General features: G+C 41.3%; 1 protein-coding gene across 1 annotated transcript in view; it reads right to left on the reverse strand.

Moving 5' to 3' along the window:
* Positions 1 to 16,710, reverse strand: part of LOC106599430 (laminin subunit gamma-1) — a 75,774-nt gene extending 59,064 nt beyond the window's left edge. Inside the window, exon 1 of the mRNA XM_014190665.2 lies at positions 16,061 to 16,710. Coding sequence (XP_014046140.2) covers positions 16,061 to 16,433 — 373 coding nt within the window. The 5' untranslated portion in view covers positions 16,434 to 16,710. The remainder of the gene's footprint in view (positions 1 to 16,060) is intronic.
* Between the last annotated feature and the right edge of the window lie 635 nt (positions 16,711 to 17,345).

Genomic DNA, 17,345 nt, shown 5'->3' on the forward strand with positions numbered 1-17,345 from the left:
ACTTCCTGACTGATGTCTTGAGATGTTGCTTAAATATATCCACATCATTTTCCATCCTCACGATGCCATCTATTTTGTGAAGTGCATCAGTCCCTCCTGCAGCAAAGCACTCCCACATGATGCTGCCACCCCCGTGCTTCACGGTTAGGATGGTGTTCTTCGGCTTGCAAGCATCCCCCTTTTCCCTCCAAACATAACAATGGTCATTACGGCCAAACAGTTCTATTTTTGTTTCATCAGACCAGAGGACATTTCTCCAAAACGTACGATCTTTGTACCCATGTGCAGTTGCAAACCGTAGTCTGGCCTTTTTTATGGCGGTTTTGGAGTAGTGGCTTCTTCCATGCTGCGCGGCCTTCCAGGTTATGTCGATATAGAACTCGTTTTACTGTGGAAATAGATACTTCTGAACCCGTTTCTTCCAGCATCTTCACAGGGTCCTTTGCTGTTGTTCTAGGATTGATTTGCACTTTTCGCACCAAAGTACGTTCATCTCTAGGAGACAGAATGCGTCTCCTTCCTGAGCGGTATGACGGCTGCGTGGTCCCATGGTGTTTGTACTTGCGTACTATTGTTTGTACAGATGAACGTGGTACCTTCAGGCATTTGGAAATTGCTCCCAAGGATGAACCAGACTTGTGGAGGTCTACAATTTCTTTTCTGAGGTCTTAGCTGATATCTTTTGATTTTCCCATGATGTCAAGCAAAGAGGCACTGAGTTTGAAGGTAGGCCTTGAAATACATCCACAGATACAACTCTAATTGACTGAAATTATGTCAATTAGCCTAACAGACGCTTCTAAAGCCAATACATCATTTTCTGGAATTTTCCAAGCTGTTTAAAGGCACAGTCAACATAGCGTATGTAAACTTCTGACCCACTGGAATTGTGATACAGATTATTTCACTTATAATTCACTGTCTGTAAACAATTGTTGGAAACATTACTTGTATCATGCACAAAGTAGACGTCCTAACCGACTTGCCAAAACTATAGTTTTTTAACAAGAAATTAGTGGAGTGGACTCCAACCTAAGCATGTAAACTTCCGACTTCAACTCCATAAAAAAAAGTATGTGTAATGCGTTAGACACTGGGAGGTGGCTCTTTGATCCCATGTACCACCTCCTGTCGTTGTGCAAGGCACCTAATACAACACAAAGTAGGGGGCAACTGTATAAAACACACTTATCAAATGAAATGATATGATATTGGTCACATTCACATGGTTAGCAGATATTAATGCGAGTAGAGAAATGCTTGTGCTTCTAGTTCCGACAGATTACTTGTTAGATATTACTGCACTAACAAATTCAAAATGACTACCTTATACACACACACACACACACAATGTAAGGGAATGGAATAAGAATATGTACATATAAATATATGGATGCACGATGGCCTGTGCGGCACAGGCAAGATGTAACAGATGGTATACAATACAGTATAATACTAGAGGTCGACCGATTTTAATTTTTCAACGCCGATACCAATTATTTGTCCATGATGTGAACGCCGAGGCACTTAAAACGTTCCACCTTCTCTAGGGATGCCGTCTGGGCTTGCAGCCTTGCGAGGGTTAACATGTTTAAATGTTTTACTCATGTCGGCCACGTTGAAGGAGAGCACACAGTCTTTGGTAGCGGGCCGTGTCGGTGGCACTGTATTGTCCTCAAATCACACAAGGAAGTTGTTTAATTTGTCTGGGAGCGAGATGTTGATGTCTGCGACGGGGCTGGTTTTCGTTTTGTAATCTGTGTTTATCTGTAGACCCTGTCACATACGTCTCGTGTTTGAGCCGCGACTCTAATTGGTCACTATACTGACGCTCTGCTTGTTTGATTGCTTTGTGGGGGGAATAGCTACACTGTTTGTATTTGGTCATGTTTCCACTCGTCTTGCCATGATTAAATGCCGTGGTTGATGATTTCAGTTGTACGCGAATGCTGCCATCAATCCACGGTTTCTGGTTAGGGAAGGTTTTAATAGTCACAGTGGGTACAACATCTCCAATGCACTTCCTAATAAACTCACTAGCAGAGCGAGTGAGCGTATATGTCGATGTTATTGTCTGAGGCTACCCGGAACACATCCCAGTCCACGTGATCGAAGCAATCTTGAAGAGAGGAATCTGATTGGTTCAACCAGCGTTGGATAGACCTAAGCACGTTTTAGTTTCTGCCTATAGGAGGGGAGCAACAAGATGGAGTCATGGTCAGATTTGCCAAAGGGAGGGAGGGAGGGCCTTGTATGCGTCGCATACAAGTAGCAGTGGTCTAATGTTTTGCTCGAGCGGGTACAACAATCAATGTGCTGGTAGAATTTATGTAACCTTGTTCTCAAATTAGCTTTGTTAAAATGCCCAGCTAGAATAAATGCAGCCTCAGGATATATGGTTTCCAGTTTACATAGAGTCCAGTGAAGTTCTTTCAGGGCTGTCAAGGTATCTGCTTGTGGGGGGGAGGCGGAAATATACACGCCTGTGACACTAATCTAAGAGAATTCTCTTGGAAGATAATGCGATCGGCATTTGATTGTAAGGAATTCTAGGTCAGGTGAAGAAAAGGACTTGAGTTCCTGTATGTTGTTATGATCAGACCACAACTCGTTAATCATAAGGCATACACCCCCGCCCTTCTTCTTACCAGAGAGATGTTTGTTTCTGTCGGAGTGATGCGTGAAGAAACTGGATGGCTGTACCGACTCTGAGAACATATCCCGAGTGAGCCATGTTTCCGTGAAACAGAGAATGTTACAATCTCTGTCTCTCTGGAAGGCAACTCATGCCCTTATTTCATCCACCTTGTTGTCTAGAGACTGGACATTGGTGAGTAATATGCTCGGAAGCAGTGGATGGTGTGCTCGCCTTCTAAGTCTGACCAGGAGGCCGCTCCATCTGCCTCTCCTGTGGCGATTTCGCTGTTTTTGGTCGGCCTCTGGGATTAGAACCAATGTCCAGGGTGGAGATCTGCCTCGGGACAGTCGTATACTTGGTCATAATGTTAAGTTGACGTCGCTCTTATATCCATATAGTTCTTCCCAGCTGTACGTAATAACACTTAAGATTTTCTGGGCTAACAATGTAAGAAATAATACATTAAAAAAAATAATTACTGCATAGTTTCCTAAGGACGTGAAGCGAGGCGATCATCTCTGTCTACGCATTCTTGCTTGGGTTTAGGCAACTGTATAAAACACATGCGGTCAACCCTCAGTCTGGAGAGCTACTGGGTGTGCAGGCTTTTGATCAAGCTCTGCTCAAAACACAATATAGGGCTGGATTACCAGATAATTTCTAAAATGTGGTTTGTTAGAGGTGTAAAGGAATAAAAGCCTGCACACCCATTAGCTCTCCTGGAGGATGGTTGACCACCTTTTATGTACACTGAGTGTACAAAACATTAGGAAAACCTGCTCTTTCCATGACAGACTGACCAGGTGAAAGCTATGATCCCTTATTGATGTCACTTGTAAAATCCACTTCAAATCAGTGTAGATGAAGGGAAGGGGACAGGTTAAAGAATGGTTTTTAAGCCTTGAGACATGGATTGTGAATGTATGCCATTCAGAGGGTGAATGGGCAAGACAAAAGATTTAAGTGCCGATGAACGGGGTATGGTAGCAGGTGCCAGGGCACCAGTTTGTTTCAAGAACGGCAACGCTACTGGGTTTTTTACGCTCAACAGTTCATCGTGTGTATTAAGAACGATTCACCACCCAAAGGAGATCCAGCCAACTTGACACAACTGTGGGAAGCATTGGAGTCAACATGGGCTCGCATCCCTGTGAAACGCTTTCGACACCTTGTAGAATCCATGCCCGACGAACTGAGGCCGTTCAGAGGGCAAAAGGGGGAGTGCAAAGCAATATGAGGAAAGTGTTTTTAATGTTTTGTACACTCAGTGTAGGTCCCAAATGGAAGGCAAACAGACTGGTGCTACAGAAGACAGACTCCACTGATCAGCCTAAACAAGATCAATAACTCAATGCAGGCACACTCCTATTGAATATGCATTCACGTGTATTGTGAGTAGGCCTATGCAATCTTAATTTACCCAGTTAATCAAGAGATTTACCATTCAAATAAAATGTTATGTAGTTAGATTGGTAAATATTAAAATGTATTGTTTGATTTTAAAATGGATCCATTAATGCATACATGGCTGTCTCTGGAAAATGTCACAAAAATGTTAGCATATATATATATATATTTTTTTTTTACCAGGAAAGTTGCCAGAGAACACATTCTCATTTACAGCAATGACCTGGGGAATAGTTACAGGGGAGAGGAGGGGGATGAATGAGCCAATTATAAGCTGGGGATGATTAGGTGAACATGATGTATGAGGGACAGCTTGAGAATTTGGGTTGACACCCCTACTCTTACGATAAGTGCCATGGGATCTTTAGTGACCACAGAGAGTCAGGACACCCGTTTAACGTCCCATCCGAAAGACTGCACCCTACACAGGGCAATGTCCCTAATCACTGCCCTGGGGCATTGGGATATTTTTTTCGACCTGAGGAAAGAGTGCCTCCTACTGGCCCTCCAACACCACTTCCAGCAGCATCTGGTCTCCCATCTAGGGACCAACCAGGACCAACCCTGCTTAGCTTCAGAAGCAGGCCAGCAGTGGGAGGCAGGGTGGTATGCTGCTGGCTATTGAATATCGGCCTAAAATAAAAATCCGCCATTGCCCTCCTTGACCCCGAAAAATCCGTAAAGGGCCCTAGAAAAGCTATATTTGTTGTTCTACTTAAAAAGATATATATAAAGAGAAATTAACAACAGTAGGGATTAACATGGGTATCTGGGAACACTTCAAACTTCCCCCAAAAAAGCAATGACAAGACCCGGGAAATTACAAAACAAATTCCCAATGTCGGCACTAATGCAATTCCACTACATACACATGCGCAGCATCATATTAGCAAAACAAATATAGCACATTATCCAAACAAGTTGTCGTATGGAAGCCTTTAGCCTAGCTTATTTACGTCACACAAAGTCGCCATAAATTCAAAGCACACGCATAATTGACACTGCCGGACTACACATGCTACCCGAATGTAGTTAATAAACTCTACAGGAAACCACTACAGCATAGCTTATAAACGAACGAGTGCCTCTTTGAACTGTCATTGTGACTCTTCAGATAATTTGGTTTCGGAGCTTATGTGCACTTTGTTATTTCATCATTTGCATCCTTTGTTAAATGTATCTTAGCTTTTCCAACTTAAAAATTGTATTCAGAGATATATATATATATATTGTATTCAGGCTCTGATCAGGCCCTACACCCAAACAAGGGCACTGCGTTCATCCACCTCTGGCCTGCTGGCCCCCCTACCTCTGAGGAAGCACAGTTCCCGCTCAGCCCAGTCAAAACTGTTCGCTGCTCTGGCACCCCAATGGTGGAACAAGCTCCCTCACGACGCCAGGACAGCGGAGTCAATCACCACCTTCCGGAGACACCTGAAACCCCACCTCTTTTAGGAATACCTAGGATAGGATAAAGTAATCCTTCTAACCCCCCCCTTAAAAGATTTAGATGCACTATTGTAAAGTGGTTGTTCCACTGGATATCATAAGGTGAATGCACCAATTTGTAAGTCGCTCTGGATAAGAGCGTCTGCTAAATGACTTAAATGTAAATGTAAAGTAAATATGTGTGACCATCCGAAAAACCTAGGGCGTTAGAAATACAAGGTTCCCACGCTGAGATAATTCATTCACCAGCAAAACAATAGGATGACGGCTCATCGCCCCGTCCCCCACCACTTTCAGATTGGTATAATTTGCAACAGCTGGCCAGTCTTAAAAAAAAAAAAAATGACTGTCTTTTATTGTGTTTGGGAAAGCCTACAAGGAAAATTATGACTTGGGAACCTCAGGGGACAGAGAAAGACTTTCCCCAAAGGCTTTCCCACACTGCTGCGCACCATCTCATCTCTGGGATAGAGAAACCACTTCTGTGTGCTGGCCAAAGCTAGTCTGGCCGTTAACCACCTCCCAGATCACAAAGGGATAAGTTACGGTGAAGTTTTCCCACATCCTGATAGTGAATGGTTTCCGATGTAGGCCTACAGAGGATAGAACATACAAAAGAGTTCAAGCACAACTTCAGTAGCAGAAGATTTGGCCAGTGGTACATTGAAAGCAATATTATAAGTGTGTAGCATTAATTCAACTCTTTGAAGTATACATAGGAATTAAATGCTTTTTTGAGTGGACATGCCTCAGTCATATCAAAGTCACTAACTTGGGTTAACAAGCTATTTTACGATTGTTATCCGGATAATAGGCGGAACTGTTCATATCCTGCAGGTGTTCACTGCACGTTCATAGGAGTAAAAGATTGAACAATGTTTTAACAGTTTGCTTTGTTAATTTTACTTCACTAAATCATGGTGCTGCCTCTTGGAATACAAATTGTAACCAACCTTGGAAACCATTTGTGCACTGTTAAATAGCCTAAGTAGGGAGAATCCACGCCATTTAGTAAAAAGCTTCCCTTCTCCTTTAAGGATCTCAACAAATGCCTTTAAAAGTACATTTGAAACAGAAACCTCTAGGGGATGTCTCCCTCATTGTTCACATTCTTCATAGAGACTGACATTTCAGGGCATAGGTGAAGAGAATTCCCCTCAGAGATGGGCACACCATGAATATTCATTTCTCTTCAGCACTGAGTGTGGGCTAAACTGGGGAACAGAATTTGCCTGGGGATGAACTTTCCTGAACTTACAATTCAAACACGTAGTCAAAATGTGGGACCAACCTCCTTATTTGTAAGGCATCATCATGTATTTGAGGCCTAGGGATTCAAGAGTGGAGGATACCGTATTAGAAAGACAGGTAACATCTTCAACCTCTAGTTAAATGTCTGCTGTGTTGTCAAGTCGGGACATGCCTTCTTCCTGCCCAAACCAGCCCTTCAAGGGCATACTGAGATGAAAGTCATCCAAGCCTTGAATATATACAAACAAAAGCTTAGATCTTAACAAAATAAATATGGTCATTTAACCAGTACTTTTATTTTAAGTGACTTACCATTAACACACAAGTCACTTGTCCCTCCCTAAAAAAGGTATCACACTATTTTTACATCATTGTACGATGCATGGAATCACTTTTCAAAATGAAATGCATTACTATCTTTTTTTCCCCCATAGAGAATCAAAACAAACATGGAGGCTACTCTGCCTATTGGCTTCTTTGCCTATTCAAGCCTGCCTCAAAATACAAATACAATTTAAGGCTCTCCTGGTGGATGATTGGCCACCTTTGGTAGCCTATAAAATATTGCAACATTACAATTACAACCAGGGCTCGAACTGAAGGGTGTCCTGTCATCCCTGGGCCGATTAAAAATGTCTATGGTTCAAAACAGACTCGGACAATTCTGGGACGACAGATCCAAAATTCATACAACCACTGCACATTAGAAAATGTAAAAAGCAATGAGGCTGATGCAACAGATCAGACTGTTTAGTTTAAAATCTTGACGTTTTATTTCTTCATATTATAATCTCAACAATGCGCACACGGCTGTAGGCACCAATGTTCCAAAATGCAATTAGCAGGAAACACCGTTCTCAAAAGCGCGAGCGGTTTCATGTGATGATATGAAAATATCTGTTAGAAATCAAGAGGGATCAAGATCTAAAGATGTATCAACTAGCATGGGTTACTAATACAAATAGGACTATACATTTTGCTGCTGGACAATAAAATAAAGTTGATTTGAAAACCAATAGAACATGAGAAATATGCTGGTTTCAATGGCATATTAAGCGTTTAAATAATTCTCTCATCATTTCTATGGTCATTTGTATTTCGGCAAGACTACTTTGAAACAAGGTAAGAGATGCTTAATAAGATTACATAAAACAGCCAGGTTAACAATTGAGTTTGAGTTTATTTTTACAGGGATAGTGCACATTAAATCAACGTTTCAGTAAAAGTGCCGGTTTTAGCCAGCCGGCTAATTTTCAACCGCAGTCCCTGGGCAGGTTATTAAAAACAATTACAATATAGACAATCATTGAGCAGTGAGTACCCGCAGAGCAACATAGGACAAGCAAGACGTAGCATACAGACAGAGCAACATAGAACAAAAAGCAACCAGACAAAATCCATAAAAGCAACAAAGTGTTTCCACACCTCACAAGCTACAGACAACATGGAAAGCGGCAATACACAGCTAGGGATTATGTTCACAAATCTGATTGACCTTTAGCCATGTCTTCATGCATTTTGTGAAAGTGTGATATGTGGTGCAGTTATGCGTGTCTGATGGCAGTGTATTCCAGACATGGGAAGCTCTCACAGAGAAAGCGGATTTACTAAAGGTGCTTTTCCTTAACTTCATTGGGATAGGGGGCAGCATTGGGAAGTTTGGATGAAAAGCGTAACCAGAGTAAATTGCCTGTTACTCAGGCCCAGAAGCTAGGATATGCATATAATTAGTAGATTTGGATAGAAAACACTCTAAAGTTTCAAACTGTTAAAATAATGTCTGTGAGTATAACAGAACTCATATGGCAGGCAAAAACCTGAGACAAATCCAACCACGAAGTGGGAAATCTGAGGTTTGTAGTTTTTTTAAAAAGTGATTGCCTATCCAATAACCTGTGTCTGTGGGGTCAGATTGCACTTCCTAAGGCTTCCAGTAGATGTCAACAGTCTTTAGAAGTTGTTTCAGGCTTGTATTGTGAAAGGGGATCGAATAAGAGCTGTTTCAACAAGTGGTCAAGCTGAAAGACATTAGTTTAGTCTCGAGCGCGACGCTCGTTTTCTTTCCTTTCTAATGACAATGGAATTGTCCGGTTGGAATATTAATGAAGATTTATGATAAAAACATCCTAAATGATTATATACACATCGTTTGACATGTTTCTACTAACTTTAATGGGACTTTTCGTCTGGAATTTGTGCCCGTGCTTTGTACATTTGGATTACTAGACTAAACGCGTGAACAAAAAGGAGGTATTTGGACATAAAGATGAGCTTTATCGAACAAAACGAACATCTGTCTAACATGGAGACCTGCTAGTGCCATCAGATGAAGATCAAAGGTAAGTGATTCATTTTAATGCCATTTCTGACTTTTGTGACACCTCTCCTTGGTTGGAAAATGGCTGTATGGTTTTTGTGACTAGGCGCAGACCTCACATAATCGCATGGTGTGCTTTCGCCTTAAAGCCTTTTTGAAATCGGACACAGCGGCTGGATTAACAAGAAGTTTATCTTTAATCCTATGTATAACACGTGTATCTTTCATCAATGTTTATGATGAGTATTTCTGTAATTTGATGTGGCTCTCTGCAATTTCACGGGATGTTTGAGACAATCCATTTCTGAACATAATGCGGCAATTTCAAATTAGGTTTTTGGACATAAGTTTGAACTTTATCGAACAAAACACACATTTATTGTCTAACATGGAGTCTTGGGAGTGCCATCCAGTGAAGATCAAAGGTTAGTGATTACTTTTAACGCTTTTTTTTACTTTTGTGACACCTCTCCTTCTTTGGAAAATGGCTGTATGGTTTTCTGTGGCTAGGTGCTGACCTAACATAATCGCATGGTGTGCTTTCGCCGTAAAGCCTTTTTGAAATCGGACACCGTGGCTGGATTAACAAGAAGTTTATCTTTAAAATGGTGTATAATACTTGTATGTTTGAGGAATTTTAATTATGAGATTTCTGTTGTTTGAATTTGGCGCCCTGCAATTTCGCTGGCTGTTGGCGAGGTGGTACGCTAGAGTCCCGAATGATCCCAGAGAGGTTAAGGGAACTATACAGTCACCTCTCATGGCAGACCTTGTGGATCTGCTGCCATATGTTTGGGTTTTCTGTTTAACAAAAATACTGAGTGGAGGGAGAGCCAGGCCATTTAAGATCTTGAAAACAAGACATGCGTCAGTGTATTGCACAAGATTTTCCCAACTCAGGAGCTCATGCTTTCTGAGGATGTAACAGTGATGATGGCTATTGGGCTTCCTATCAAGCACTTTGAGAGCCTGTTTGTAGCCTTTGAATAGGTTTTAATGTTGTACAGCAAGCTTGGGCCCAACTAGTAAAGCAGTATGTTAAGTGGGGGAGTGTCATAGATTTGAAGTACAGTTTTGCTACCTCTGTAATCAAACAATTTCGTATAAATCGGAAATTTGCAAGGTTGAATTTGGTTATTTGAATTACCTTTTTCACATACTTTTTAAACGAGAGGTTGGAATCAAGTATAAAGCCAAGGTACTTAAAATCAAATACCACCTGGAGCTTCTCCCCTGACACATAGACATCTGGCACAGTAGTATCCGTTGCCTTCTTTGTGAAAAACATGCAGACCATTTTTTTCACATTGAGATGCAAACACGAGTCACTGAGCCACTTTGTAACCTGGACCATTACAGTAGTAAGTTCTTGTGCAGCTTGTTGTTTGCTCTTTGCATGCACATATCACTGTATCATCTGCATACATTTGAACTTCAGACCCAGTACAGACAGAAGGCAGATCATTAATGTACAGGCTGAACAAGAGGGGCCCCAGTATTGACCCTTGGGGCACGCCCACATCATAGCTAAGAGTGGGCGACAGCTCATTGCTCACTCTGACACACAGTTCTGCCTTCAAGGTATGATTTCCTCCATCTCAAGGCATCGGGGGAAAAGTTGAACTTGGACAATTTTGTGATGAGAATCTTATGGTTAACAGTATCAAAAGCCTTCCTTAGGTCCAGAAACACAGCCCCAACAACACCCCCTTTGTCCATCTTGGACTTCACATTTTCCAGAAGAAAGCTAAAGCTAAGTTAATTGTTAAACAGTTTCAAAATGCTGACCACCTCCACTCAGATTCAAGGTGGGTGATGTGCGGTGCGCAACAGGCACTGTCCTTCACTCTCCGGTCTTTTGACCATTTGATCTGAACAAACCATGCCTCGAGTATGTTGACAGAATCAAGCCTATAGACGTTAATTATCCTTTATTATAGCTGTCAAACATGACTGGCGTTTAGCATGTATTTACGTAATTAACAGTTTGGCTACATTTTCTGGCGCCTCCCTCATGTCACCATCGGTTTGGACACGAGGCTGTAGCCAATCTGCATATCGCCTACACTTTGACATGTAGGCTTTTATATTTAAGTAAAAATAGATTTTAATATTATTCCAATGTTGGCCTCTCTTATCCAATTCTGATTGGAGTAATTGTTTGATATTGTTATGTGAGATTTTTTTTTTTTACTTGTCCATTGTGACAACTTAAAATCTATATTCTTCTTGTCTGACTTTAAAAAAAAAAAAAATTATTGTCACAGACAAGAGTTAATGTCGAGCCCGGCATCTATGCCAATCATTCTCTAAAGAATAAGATCAAATGCATAGCCGCACAAACAGCAAGATTTCGAATTTAAATATTTTATTTGTCCTCAACAAGCCAACTAGGAACAAACATAATTCGAGTGAGGTCGATGTTTCCTTCAAACAAAGGTTGGCAAACAGAATGTAAAGAGGGCTGCCTGCCTCAACCACCTCCACCATTGTGGCTTTTAGTTTCTGAGAAGCAGAATTGGTGCTCAAGCACATCCTTTCCCACTCCCTTAGTCACCTCCCCACAGTGATTCACATCCCCACAGTGAATCACATAATGTGATCAATCAGTGAACTTATGCATTTAGTGATAATGGGAAACTAACAGTGGCCAATTCATGCCAAGGGTGCCAGCCTTGTGTGCTCTTGTTGTGAGACTTTGTAATCCATTAGTAGGCCTAAGTCAATAATAAAATGATATTAACAGTTTAATGTTGCGAATGACAGGAAATAAGTTGGGAATATGACTGTACAGAAATTGTTCACTTTTCCCCCTTGAACATACTGTTAACATTTAATAATATTAACAAGTCAATAAGCTTGAAAAGTACCGGTGACTGACAAAATAAAAGAAACAACAACATAGTATCTTAAATTGGGCGTTGGGCCACCCCGAGCCAGAACAGCTTTAATGCACCATGGCATAGATTCTACAACTGTCTGGATATATAGGGTTGGGCTGTATGCATGCAGATTTTCATACTGTCATACCGTTTATGTACCATACCAGGGTATACGGTATTACCGGAAGTGCACACAAAGTGACTCTACTTAAAAATAAAAACGCACAAAATTTATGCAACCAGAAAATTGGATTGAATATCTCTCTGTAACCAAGAAGCGTGATCTTGAAATCAAGCCACTTAGCTAGCAAGTTAGCTGGAGCCCTGAGTTTGATATAATTTTCTTATAGTTAAACTTAACTTTAAAAGCAGTGGCGTAGCACACACACATTTAAAAAAAAAAAACGGTATTCAAAATAATACCATCGGTATTTCGCCCAAGCCTAGTCTGGAACTCTTCCATCATTTGGTGTTTTGTTCATGGTGGTGGAAAACACTGTCTCAGGCACAGCTGCAGAATCTCCCATAAGTGTTCAATTGGGTTGAGATCTGGTGACTGAGGGGGGCATGGCATATGGTTTGTCATTTTCATGCTCATCAAACCATTCAGTGACCACTCGTGCCCTGTGGATGGGGGGGAATTGTCATCCTATGGGGGCATAGCCATGGTAGCCAAAATAATTAGCCCCACCCAGCATTTTTATACATGACCCTAAGCATGATGGGATGTTAATAACTTAATTGACTCAGGAACCACACCTGTGTGGAAGCACCTGCTTTTAAACAACTTTGTATCCCTCATTTACTCAAGTGTTTCCATTATTTTGGCAGTTACCTGTATGTCAGATAACACAGTAGTGTTCATGCCATTTATAGTAATCACACTAATATCACTAAGACAGCATCAGCAATCCTGAATGTTAGGGCTCATTGCACCAGGAGCTTAGGTAATGCCAAGAGTCAATTGGAATTGCAAACTTGAGTGCTACTTCACAAAAGGAAATTATATTTTACAGAGCTCAATCTAATCTCCCTCTTTATGCATCAAATAGCCTAGATACTGTAATCACACAGGCCAGTCAATGTGGCTACCGGTAACTTTGAAACTGACAGAAACCACACTGTAATATCAAGCGGGTTACCGCCAAACCAGAATATGTCCTCCAAACTATACATTACAGTTGAGTAACAATGGCATATGGCAGGGGTCGGCAACAGGCAGCCAGAAGGCTAAAACCGGTCTGAGTGACTTTTTTGGGGCCACCCCAAAAAAAAAAAAAACACACCAGGAATTTACCTAATGATATGTTCCCGCAGCTGAATCTAGTTTCCTACCCCTGGCTATGGTGTGCTTATCCTGAAGTGTATTGTGCTTTGAGCTTGTTATGGCGGAATGTGTAGACCGAACATGTAGTGTTGGTCCCATGTTTCATGAAAGGAAATAAAAGAACCCAGAAATGTTCCTTACACACACAAAAAAATGCTTATTTCTCTCAAATGTTGTGCACAAATTTGATTACATCCCTGTTAGTGAGCATTTCTCCTTTGCCAAGAGACAATCAATCCACTTCACAGGTGTGGCATATCAAGAAGCTGATTAAATACCATGATCATTACACTGGTGCGGTGACCGTATTACCGGCACACTGTCGGTCACGAGTCATGAAGGCAGTCAAATTCCTCATGACCGTTTAGTCACGGTAATTAGGCTTCTCCAAGCTCTGATGCTGCTGCTGGTCATTTGTAGCCTACCAAACTTTCTAACTGCCTGGTACTAAGCACTCTATTGTCCCACTAATCACTCTGACATCAAGGCAAATCTAATCAAAAATCTAATCAAACACTTCATGAGCCCATGTTGCACAACATTTCTATCCGCTATGCAATTGCGGGAAAAAAAACAGGGTGATGGCCAATAATAAAAAGAGGAGGATCCCATGAGCTTTCTATAGGCTAGGCCTACTATATTTATTATAGTAAGCACATTGGTTACATTTACAACAGGAATATAGGCTACCTGGGAGGCATGAAAATAAGCCACGGGGGAAAAGCGTCCTCCATTCGGTATTGTAGGCTGTGTGTGGAAGCCAGGAGATGCTAAATATGTTTATGTTAATTAACAGTCAATTACCGTGAGACTGACAGTTATTTGCTTGACAATCACCGCTGACGAATTTTCGTGACCGCCACAGCCCTAGGTGCAATAAAAGGCCACTAAATGTCTCAAGTTATGAGGGAGCGAGCAATTGGCATGCTGACTGCAGGAATGTCTACCAGAGATGTTGCCAGAGAATTGGACGTTAATTTCTCTACTATAAGCTGCCTCCAACATCATTTTAGAGAATTTGGCAGTACGTCTAACCGGCCTCACAACCGCAGACCACGTGTATGGGGTTGTGTGGACGAGCGGTTTGCTAATGTCAACGTTGTGAACAGATTTTGGGGGTTATGGTATAGGCAGGTATAAGCTACAGACAAAAAACACAATTGCATTTTATCGATGGCAATTTGAATGCAAAGAGACACCTTGATGAGATCATGAGGCCCATTGTCGTGCCATTCATCCTCCGCCATCTCCTCATGTTTCAGCGTGATAATACACGGCCCCATGTCGCAAAGATCTGTACACAATTCCTGGAAGCTGAAAATGTCCCATTTCTTCCATGGCCTGCATACTCACCCGACATGTCACCCATTGAGCATGTTAGGGATCAACGTGTACGACAGAGTGTTCCAGTTCCTGCAAATATCCAGCAACTTCGCAGAGCCATTGAAGAGAAGAGGGACAACATTCCACAGGCCACAATCAACAGCCTGATCAACTCTATGTGAAGGATATGTCATACTGCATGAGGCAAAAGGTGGACACACCAGATACCGACTGGCTTTCTGATCCAAACCCCTACCTTTTTTTTTTTTTTTACGGTATCTGTGACCAGATGTGCATCTGTATTCCCAGTCATGTGAAATCTGCAGATTAGGGCCCAATGTATTTATTTCAATTGACTGATAGTTCATATATGAACTCAGTAAAATCTTTGAAATTGTTGGGTTTATATAATTTTTCAGTATAGAATAGGTGACTACAGTCCTCCACCAGCTTATCAAAGTTTGTTACCTTAGGATACAAAGAAGCTACAAGGAGACCTGACTAAACCACTCAGGAATGTCAAGCACTAAAACAGTAGTGCTGGGTGAATACTGAAACTCGTATCAAATACTTAATGGAAAGTTTATCATTTGAAATTAACTCTAGAAAAAGCACTCTTCCCATCATTATTGGAAGGACAGTTATATTACAGTACATAGGCCTGTAGATGGGTCTCCACAACATGTGACCCCCCATAGTTGAACTTAAAATGTCTCGCATCATCGTCCATTTCATCTGGCCTACTCTATAAAATACTCGTTAGTCAAAGCTAACAAGACCCAGATGAGGCATTCGATATTCATAGCTCGAGTCTAGAACTTTCAGCTGTGCGGCAGTTTGCGCAAATTCCAGTATGTAAAAGTATAACTAACTCTGAGAAATCCATTCCTCTGGTTAAACGTAAAACATATAGAGCAAGATAACCGTTTTCCTGACTCTGAATACACAAAGAAAACGCAAATATATATTTTAGGCATATTTTACACACAGATAGAATTCAATGAGCTGACAAGGTAAAAAAAAAAAAAAGTCGCTCTGCCCCTTAAGGCAGTTAGCCCACTGTTCCTAGGCCGTCATTGAAAATAATAATTTGTTCTTAACTGACTTGCCTAGTTAAATAAAGGTAAAATAAAAATAATAATAAAAAATATGTTTATCTACTGATGGCGTCAGGAGTTGTCTTGACTGCCGCAAAGAATTAAGCAGTCAGTGTGTGATTGCCAGACAAACATTGTTGCACATCTCGGCTTGTCAACTATGATTTGTTTTCAAATTGAAACTTTGTAATCAAACCTATTCTATTCGTGGTTTATATGAACAGTTGTTTCGAGGTCAATGTTAGCTCCGAGTTAAAAAGCCACCCCCTAATCCGTCTGCAGATGAGATGAATAGTGCTCTTATGGTAACGGTAGCTAAACATACTGGCCTGTTTTATGCACTTGAAACATAATAAAAACAACACTTACCAAGATGAAGAGTTACATTGATCGAGTGTGGATACTGGATGCCCGCTAACATAGTTTGACTTTGCCACCAGGTGGTGTCCTGTTGATTGTTGTAATCGGTGAGGTACACAGCACTGTGGTGTTGTCTGCGATCCCTGGCATCGCAGATGTGGCACGACTTGGTGACCCCCGTAACCCCGGTTTGTACGCAGTATTCTTCTGGTGGAGAGCCACAAGTATTGGTAGCTACCACAGTGACATTGAAAGCAGCGTTGACAAACTCTGGCATGCATCGCTGAGGACGACTCGAATCGTCAGTGCATTCATCCATAGCACTGTGGCTGAAGACAGCCAAACAAGTAAATGAAAACAAAACTTGAATAAACCAACGCATTCTCAGCTATTCTAAAAGCCGTTTCAAACTTAAGCTACAACTACACGAATCCCTCTATTACACCTTTGAACTTTCAACTTATTGGTAACTACCCAGTTACCGCAATCTTGATAAAACAAGTAAAACCATGCGGAAAACTTTCAATCGCTTCTCCTTAAAAATGCGTTTGTTCCTTCCAGAATTATTGTCCTTGCTCTAACGCAGACTTCCACGATCTCAGTGCTTTGTGTCCACCGCCATGGAGAAACTTCAGAAGGAAAATAACTATATCCGACTACACCCTAGGATCTACTGCGCAAGTCAAAACTTGAAAAAAAATCTCTACATCGACTTCCGCCTGAAGGATGCTTTGATGACGCGACGAATCTAGGAAAAGGAACGAGTAGATGCAGCTCCGAGAATCTACACAAACGAGTTTAACGTAACATTCTTCAAACTATCACCACTGTTTTAGTTTTCCAATCTTTTGACAGTGCGTATAGCCTGCCAGAAACGCAAAACCGCATAGGAAGAGTGAGCATTTCAATACAACACAATAGACAAAACTTCGACACAGTATCAACCATGGTATAAAAAAAGGGGGGGGGTTGTCAAAAAAAAACGCCTGTCTGCAGATAATATTCAGACACGTTAATGAATAAACAAATAGCAGTTGAAAAATAGTATCTATACAGATACTTAAAATAGTGTAAAAGGGCCTAGAGTAAGCGTACATATTAAGCTCAAATAAGCATTTCCTGCTGAGTAACGATTCAACCAATTAATCTGGTTGTTCGTTAACGGTTTTTATTCTAAACCAATCCGATTATTGTAGTTATTGACAGTTGTGTAACCTCCCAGTAATGGCTAATTTGAAAGCTGCAATAAAACTTGTGTGAGGCGACCCTCAGATAAACTCATTATTCAGATATT

The sequence above is a fragment of the Salmo salar genome, chromosome ssa03 (assembly GCF_905237065.1).
Source record: "Salmo salar chromosome ssa03, Ssal_v3.1, whole genome shotgun sequence".
NCBI lineage: Eukaryota > Metazoa > Chordata > Actinopteri > Salmoniformes > Salmonidae > Salmo > Salmo salar.